We start from the raw sequence: 9558 nt of genomic DNA, 5'->3' as shown, positions 1-9558 counted from the left end.
CATAGACAGTAGCCTCTATACAAAACCAGTGCTATTAAAAGCACTCAAGCTTTTTTCTTCCATTAACTGTTAACATCCTGCCTCACAAAGGGACCTGTAGATCAAAGCAAAAAGACACAAAGAACAAATAGTGCACCTTTCTCAGGAAGTGTTGATAAATCTCCTATTAGGATACTCTTTTTGAAGTGAGTTGATATGCAAATGAGCCCCTGACCCTACATTCATTGCCCCCTTCCTCAAACACACAATACACACTGAGTCTGTGTGTGCCTATTGTCTCCCCCCCCCCCTTCCCCTCTCTATTGTCTTATTCAGTACCAGCCCTTCCTCAGTAAAGCTCCTTTCTTTAGACAAAAGAAGGATAACAGTTAGACCTGTTTGATCAGTCCTGGTTCCCCAGCCCCCTCTTTTCAGAGATAGATAAGTTTGGCAAACAATCTCGGACTAGTCATTCTCATCATTGGATCCCCCCAAGGAAAGGCTACTCAAGTTGTTACAAAAAATCTGATCTAATTTACATTCTGGATTTGGAATCACACCTGTGTTTAAAACATTTTAGCTGTGTTTCAATTTTGATGCATTGTATTTCTTGAACTCCAGACATCATTTTGAGGTTCTACACTTATGATACATGTATATTCCTCTTTGTTTTTGGATATGGATGCATATTGCAGATAAACCTGTGGACCATATACTCCTGGATGTTGTAGGATTTATTTGATTTTTTGAATGCCAACCAGCAGTGCCTACATTTGTGGCCATTTTGCGTACATGATGTCAACTTCTTAGAACTCTGGATTTTATGCATCAACATCATCTTTTTGATTTAAGAAAGTAACTTATCTTTTCCAGCTCAATCAGTATTTTCCCAGGCGAAGCAACCAAGGGACATCGTGTCCTCTTTTGAACTTTCTCTCTACTGCACCTGTTTGTAGGGATTTCCCCTATTTTGAAATTTACCACCATGAATGCTGCAGTGCATCCCCATACCCCAGCCTCCAATTCGCCCATGCCAATGGTATACTATGCACAGTGTCCACCAGCCGGTCTAGACTATATGCCAGAGATGCATGAAGCAATGGATTATGTAACAATGGTAATGTTCAAATCTTCATTTGTTTTTATGTTTAAGCCTTAAATATTCACTTTATTTTCTAGCATTTTATATTCTAAAATCACCCACTGGTACATGTAGTGTTGCTAAAACATTCAAGAAATAAATCCTTTCTTTCATTGGAACTAGAAGTTTTGATAATATTATGGGTGCTTGATTTACTGTATTGCAAATTACTCAAAACATTTGCTGGTTATAACTTTTATCAACTCTAGTCTAAAATCATTTTTTTTAAATTAAAATATATCGAGTTTGATGCTATTCTGCACATCATAGAGCAGTAAGGAATACTGCATTTGATTTCTTCTGGACCAATAAAAGATAGAGAGAGACAAAATATCATAGACTTCCCTAAAGTGTTTATATAATCCTCCACCCGTTTCTTATTTCTGCGATGTCCCTACAGTTTCATTTCATTAATGCACTGCCTGCAGTCAGAAGTATCTCCTTGCATTTCCATGTTCAAAAATTTTACAGGATTTATTTTAAACTTGAAGTACATCGTTAACACTATCTCTCACTTCTCCTCTCTGCGATTGACATATAAAAGGAAATAGTTTCCTGCTATCCATATCCCTGTTTTTTTTTTATTAGATTCATTTTTGTAAGTTTTTAGAGAAGACACCCCCCCCCCCCCCAAAAAAATGCCTGAGCATAGGAGACAAAGTCATATTTGTGGGACGGGAATTGTGCATACAATGGGCCATGAGAAGTGAAAAGAGTGCTTTTTTATCCCCTTTCCTTTTAGTCCTCTTTATAGTAAGTATACTTTCTCATAGTATTACACTTAAGCCCTACAAGTGCACAGTATGTACATGTAGTTGAACTTTCATACTTCTTTCCTGTTTTGCTGTAATAAAAGTATGTACACAATGTATGTGCACTGTAATTTATGTACATTATTAAGCATACTGATACAAATGTCGGTCCACTCAATGCTATGGTGTAAAGCATTAGTAAAATGTAGAGCCTTTATATTGCTTATTTCCTGTTGAATTCTTGGGTCATTACACTGAAGCTAATACCGTGTTTCCTCTTCCTCTGTCGCCTGTAGGTTAAATCATCATTAGCTTCGTTGTTTTTTGGTATAACAAAGATACGTAGATATTACGCTAAAGATGTATTAGCATTTTTTTTACCATACATTCCCCTACAAGAATGGTCATGTGATTGCTGATTGCAGGGCAAGAGATAATGATCATAAATAATGGCTCTGTTTTTTGTGATTAAGTATTTGCACTATGTACATGTACATGTATGTGAGAATATTGTTAGAGTAGGCCTATTTAATAAACATTTTAAATTTAGATTTCAGGTGTTCATCTTTTATTAGCTTGCTTCATGATATTATAGTATAGTAGTATAATATAGTATTTATTTTCCGTATAGAAAAAAAGCAAAACGGATGGATAGCTCATATTCAGTTTTGTCAACATGACAATACTGTTCTTCCATGGGGTACACATTAAAACTAAGTATACATGTAGGACAAAATTTATTTCATGCAACACTTCCCCACTTCAGAAGAATAAAATGACAATAATTACCTGAAAGAAAATGTGAATAAAATTTGTGTAATAATAATAATAATTATAATAATGAACAGTTCTTAGAAAATCATAATACCATAAATAGTCTCTATATGTGTAGAAGAATTAAGGCTAATACATGTGCTATTGTAGTTCTTAGAAATTTATGTATGTTTATAACACAGACTACTCTGGTGTTCCTATGCATGTTTATCTGCCCCATTCATGCATCAGAACAAGATACTGTAAATGAACAGGAGGAAAATGGAAGCTCCAAATAAACTGGCTACAATAAAAAAATTTGTGTACACTGCCCTGTCTTTAGCTTTCTATAGACTAATGTATTTACTTTTTCTGTTGAGTCTTTATTTGAGTGTTGGAGCCCTCGGGGTTGAAGTGATGGGCAGTTTGACTGATCCAGAATTTCAACTGTTTTTATTTTTTTAAGTGTTCCAGTTGAGATGTTCAAAACACTGATAGAACTGCCTTTTTAGCTTTATAAGCCAGTATTTTCGCATTACATGTATTTGCAGAACTGAAGTAATGTACAATTGTACATCTAGCCTAACCCAGGTTTCTGAAATTGTAAGGTGTTGTGGGAAAAAATAAATTGAAAACGAAATGTCAAAACAGCTGTTTTATGGAATCAAATGTTTAATGAAGTGATAATAATTATCTTCTGTGTCATTTCCTACATTGTAAGTTCAGGATATTGTCATGTCTTCATATTTTTAGGACTGTCTGTTGAATGGAATAACATTAAAAAATATTCAGTTTGCCAAATACTTTGCTGGTTACCATAGCAACAAGGAAGTGACACATAGCAATTCATATTTGTACATCGTCTGCATTTTGTTTTTAGGACTTTGAAGAAAGTTTAACCAATTTCAAACTCTTAATTGCACTTTTTTAGTGTATTTTTTGTCATTTCTTTCATCTGATTTTTATTTAAAAAAGTGAAATACCATATATTTCTGCATTAATGTATTCGAGGCTTAACAACATTTAAGTAGTTATCAGGCAATTTTTAAATTGAGTAGATCAATGATTACATACACTACTGTATGTCTAAGTAACAAAATGATATCTGATAGGCATGAAATGGATTACCTCCAAAAAATCTGTAGCAAAACACAGTTTCGTCAAGCAGTAGACATGGCACTAAATACTGTACGTCTCAATGAATAAATGCAGATATAAAATGTGACATCTTATCCTCACTTCACATGGCCTTTATGCATGAGTAATATAATTGACTATGCATTATTGAATGTTTCTCTTCCATGTTTTGCATAGTAATTACAATGGAAAGGCCTTTGAAGGGGGCATAAGATGTATATGTACCAGTACATGTAGATAAAGTGGTTACATGATAATTTGTATATATTTAGCCTATGGTAGTACATTGGTCAGATGTTGCTATTGAATTCTCATGGGGGGTTGGGATCACTGGTTCATAGCCAGGGGAAAATATATGATATAACATAACAGAAAATATTAGTAAGTCCATACTTTGATAAGGGGTAAATTTTGAAGTTTGAACTATTTTTAAAAGCTAATTCAGCTCTAATGATAATAGAGTGGGCCTGCATTGTATATTAGCAATGCTAGAACAAAATTAAATTAATTGCATATTTGTTAACGAAAAAATATCCATGAAATCAAATTATAAAGGTTTCCAACTTTCCATGCCATATAGAGTCTACCCTGGATATTCATGTCATAGATTCTACGGGTGTAGATTGCAGATGTAGATTTCCCTTAGCAAGTTTGCACCTGATAACAGTGTAATCAAATTTTCATAAATCAATTTCAGGAGATGCACTTCATTCAATAATATCAGGGTAATTATATGAATTAGCATTGTTATGAATCAAGTTATATTAAGCTATTACAAATTGATGATAATGAATTAGCAGGATAATATGATTTCAGAGTTATTAATTAGGAAATGACTTTTGATTATAATAGAAGACACAGGTGTGCTGCATACACTGTTATTTGTGTACCGTACTCTACATGAGTCAACAGACATGTTACCAACACGTATTTTGAAATTAATTGATTGATGAAAACGGTGTGAATATTACCGGTATAGTTTTGTGCCAGGATTCAAGTAAAAGTAAGAATTAAAATTTTAATAATTTCTTAATAAATAATGTGGAAATTTTCTGTCAAAGCTGCGTTATATGCCCGGAATTTGGTTATATTTCAGTATGCATCTTGTAAACATCTAATATAAATGCATCCTGCCGAGCAGAGGGTAATTAGTCTTTCATCTTATCATTTCAGTTTTCTCACTCGCCGTGTGTGCAAGTGATGTGGATACCAATAAGATAGGGTCAGGCGGGATGAGATAGGGAGAGAGAAAAGACTCCTTATGGATGGGTAACATTTGCAAATTAAAGTGGGCAGTGAAGCATGTTGGGTTGGCTGTCACACCACAGTGGTTCTTCGTCCAAACCTTAGCGGAGCGTGTTCGATGACTGTGACACCTTCGTACTCTTATACTCGCTTCCTAAGTCTGTAAATCTGTCATTGAGGCCTCTCTCCAGCTTCTTTTGACATCCTAACCTTAATCCGTAACCATCATTTTAGTTGCATCTCCCTACCATCATCATCATCCTCCTACTACGACCACTATTCTTAAGATGATGGTGGTATCTCAAGATGGTATTCTTACATTGATCGTCAAGTTGGTGTTGGTCTTTTAAAGCGGATGCTGGCGTTAATCGCAGTTGTCCTTCCACGAGGTCGTCATCTGCTGCCCTTCTGTTGAGATTTCATTTTAATATTCCCGTTTAACGATAACATCACCCGTTGGTGATTGGTCATAGTGTCGTCTGGCAAGCGTGGCAACGGGCGTCGTCTTTTCATTAGCGTACGGAGAAGGTAATGGCTTTTCCATCTGAATGTATTTGCCCCGTGAACGATCTCTGGAATTTCTTGTTCCTATTTTTGACCATTTGTGCCATATGTCAGACACGGCTCCTTAGTTATGATGTTTTAACTATTTGAAATATATTTTTGATGAGGATGCTATGTCATGAAGATATTCAACATGAGTGTGTGACATGAAGTCACCCTAGTCTCTATGCCTTTGCTCGCGGTAGAGTCATCACCAATCAAGTAAATGATCATCTGATTAATGCTTGCTATCACCGCAAGTGCAGGAATAGATTAAAAACCATGCGGCACGCATCAATCATAAATTGCGATGAATGTTGTCAAAGATCTCTAGCTGGTCTCCGCTTATCTCTAGTGATTGCCTTTGCCTTGATCTTGTCATGTTATTAATTTCATCCATCACATTTTGTGATCATCCATTCATGTAAGGAAATCCATCCAGGTGGATGTATTGAAGTGTATTCCATTATCTATCAATGATATGATACGTTGACAAACATTCATACAGTATACCTGACATCCACCTTTGTGCCCAAAACCATCTCATTTGCTCGCTCTGTTCAGTAATTAGTGCAACTCTCATCCATCCAAATTACATTAGGCTCATCTGTAAATACACAACCTCTTGCGATATTACTGAAGCAAGCTGAGAACATACATGTACAGGCTTGCATCGTTTTTTTTTTCTCTAATGTAATCGTTTATGAGGGTCTTTTAAAATTTTCTTTTTCCAAATATTTGGTAATGAAAGAAGTCGCCATGATGATTAAAATTCTGGAGTAATTTTTTCTAGTTTTATTTGTTTCAAGGGATATCAAACCTAGATACTCTACCCCCTTATGTACTAGTATGTATTCAATGTATTTTGAATAAACTGGGATAATATATGCGGAGAGTAGGTAAACACTGATGAGGCCATGAAGCATTTATACAAATTTTTGAGGTATGCGTAGACTTTGTTAAAGGAAGAAGGGAAGTCCTGATATTTATTTGTACCATCATATTTTAGAAAGTGCTTCCATTTTTATTTTGGAGTTGTTTTCCATCGACTTGCATGTACATTGTAAATGTGCTTCAATTGAGGACATATATTTGATTTTTGTTCATCTCAGTAATATTTTAATTTAAAGATGTCTACTTATTTGTATGATATGTATGTGTGTATAATATACAATATGTCCACCCCCTCTCTCTTGCTCTTACTCTCACTCTCTCGCTATCTTGCGATCATTGTTTTTTCTTTCCCTCTCTCTTTGTTATTGTTATGTATGTATGTACATGTATATATCTTGTTTCTTCTATGTTTTATTTACCAATTGTCTTATTCTTGTTCTTGTTTACTATACCCTCCCCAATTTTGTCACCCCCTCCCTTCCCCTCCCTCTTTTCAACTTTCAATTCATGTGGTACTCTTGCAATATATGATTTCAAATCAAGTGTTGGTGCTGGTGTTGATGGTACAACTCAGTTTGCCTTCCCTGCCGACCTTGTAGCCACAAAAACAACTATGAGTTTATATATTACATCATTGACATCTTGTGAGATTTGTCTCCAGACCAATGTCATTCAAAGTGAGGTGCAATGGCGATGGAAAATTTAACATCACACCAACACCAGGAAGTCAACACTGAATTTGAAGTCACCCAATGTGTTAATATCTTCTCTAGATTAGGAATACATGTATGATAAAACATGACAAGGATCATGTTGAAATTTATATTTTTCATCTTGATTATAGTTATGCCTTATATATTCAGATTCTATTTCATTCATCATGCCCCCTTTATGAATTCAACATGCAAGCATTCCAGCCATGATTGGCGTAATGTCAGCTATGTGTGTCGTTTATCCCCAATCAAAAGGCATTCCTCATCACAAGATTTAGACACAAGAATAGAGAATGGCGACTACCAACATACCAACTGTCTTAAAAATAGACAGTTCTAAAGCAGCCCTGGTGTCATGTTCATTGCTTTTGCATTAAACACCACCTACGTAGCCGTCTGGCAGTATCATCGTCTCTGGAGTACCACAGTCACTGTAGTGTATTGCCCAATAGAGGGCAGCATATACTTATTCCAGTGCTGTGACCATAAACACGACCATGTCTCATCAGTTTGTTAGAAATAGAAAGCATTGTGATTTTACAAATGCTGCTTTCTGGTTGATTCTGTGGTTTGTTCGCATCGGTGTAACTATCACCCTCCTGGATGGAAATGATACCACATATGTTAGCAGATAAACTATGATAGATAGGCCTATTCATTATCTGGCAGATGTAAAACAATTCACTACCATTTCTTGTTATGTCACTACGTTTTTTGCTCTTCGATTTTTTCCCAAAAATTTGTTGCTAGTAGTCAATTGACTTCATGAGAATTGTGGGGAAGAGGGTAAAGGTTAACATTTGCAGAAGGTGTTGAGAGGATATGCAATATTAGGACCTGTGGATGTCATTAACAACTTGTTTACCAGGCAGAGAGGATATTAATTACCTTGTGCTAATTGCTATGATGAAGAGGTTGTAAGAAGGAACATTAATAGTGAAGTTAAGCATGTACATTTTTAATATCACTGTTTGATATGCATTCATTAGCTGTTCCTAATTTAGAAGATCGGTCTATCCTACATGTAGTACTTTACCCATTCTTCCTTAGTGATTAAAGACAATTCTTAGATCGCTGAGGTGTCATTGCCTCCATACCAAGAGACATCGGGTCATTTCCTTTTCTCATAATTAATTTTATTTTGGGGCCATGGATCATACCAGGTCAAGCATTGTATGTAAATTATGTTCAAGGTTATAGGAAGTAACTTATCTAAAGTGGAAATTGTTACATTTCCGGATTTCCCCTTTTAAAATTGCATATTTCATATTTCTTTCTTCATTTCTGCTTCATGCCTCTTCTTGTTTGTTATCAAACTTTGAAATAGCTTTTGACTTGAACTGCGTAATTACCCATTTTTTTTGGTCATCACTGAGCATCAAACAGAAGTCACAGAGAATAACAGTTCAGCTTCAAGCTGAAGCATTCGTGAAACCTTTGTACTTGATAACTCTCTCAACAAATTATGAATGTTTTTTTACTTTGTTATCCTTTATTTCAGTTTACAAAGAAAAAACATTATACAGGTACATGTACTTACTATAAGATTGATGGAAAGTGGCACCTACAAATGCCTTTGATGTTTGGACCTCTCTCTAGTAGAATGTCCAAAAAAAGAAAAAAAGGGAGGTTGTGTAAAACGTGATTGTAATGATGAAAAATGATGTTGATTTCTTATTTTATTTTATCTTTACAGCAGCACCCACACATGATGGCAGGGCAGCCCCAGCTTCCACCAGGGTCCATCTACCAACCTCAGTTTGCCCCTCAGAATGGTCTGGAACCATACCAACAGGCCCCTCCTGGTGGCCAACCTCCAGCTGCCTATCCACCTGCACCAGCCCCAGTACCTCAGACCCAGCCAGGAGAGCAACCAGTAGCGATACAAGCAGCATACTCACAACCGGGCGAAGTGCCACCGGGATACACGCAGACAGCAGAACAGTTCTCACAAGCACAGGCAGCAGCCGCAGCAGCACAGGCCGGAGCGGAACAGGCCGGCGCAACGTCACAACCAAACCTTCTTAGTCCTCAGCCTGTAAGTAACAAACCTCACCAGAATAAAAAGGTTTGTGATCAATAGCAAACATAGCAATTTTGATTGGTTACTGGGTATTGCAGTACCATTCTGATTGGGCATTGCAAGTTTGTGATTGATTGCAAATCTTTTTGATTTTGGGACCTCTAGTCAAGATATAGAGAAAATTTGAAAATTCAAAATATTATGGAAAATATGATATACATGTAATTTGGAAAGTTGCTTCTATTGAAGATGCTTTTAAAGGATCAAGTCATTTGGGCATTTCCTTGCTCTGAATATATATATTTATATATGCATACATCCTACGTAAGGGCGAGTTTTTGAATGGGTTTGTTCCGTTATAATACACATTTACACGTT

At 36.0% G+C, this 9558-nt stretch overlaps 1 protein-coding gene across 2 annotated transcripts; it reads left to right on the top strand.

The window, feature by feature from the left end:
* The first annotated feature begins 342 nt into the window (after positions 1 to 342).
* LOC129269288 (calcium-binding protein P-like) lies at positions 343 to 9255 on the top strand. Of its 2 annotated transcripts, none has more exons than XM_054906773.2 (2): positions 343 to 1096; positions 8857 to 9255. In XM_054906773.2, the coding sequence occupies exons 1-2, from the start codon at positions 965 to 967 to the stop codon at positions 9238 to 9240; spliced, it is 516 nt and encodes a 171-aa protein (XP_054762748.1). In that variant the 5' UTR covers positions 343 to 964; the 3' UTR covers positions 9241 to 9255. The 2 variants fall into 2 exon arrangements, with proteins under 2 accessions (XP_054762748.1, XP_054762747.1); XM_054906772.2 differs by having other exon boundaries at positions 346 to 1096; positions 8854 to 9255.
* The last annotated feature ends 303 nt before the right edge of the window (positions 9256 to 9558 follow it).

This window comes from Lytechinus pictus, chromosome 10 (genome assembly GCF_037042905.1).
Source record: "Lytechinus pictus isolate F3 Inbred chromosome 10, Lp3.0, whole genome shotgun sequence".
NCBI lineage: Eukaryota > Metazoa > Echinodermata > Echinoidea > Temnopleuroida > Toxopneustidae > Lytechinus > Lytechinus pictus.
Note: the sequence above shows the minus strand (reverse complement) of the source record. Positions and strands in the feature narration are given on the sequence as shown.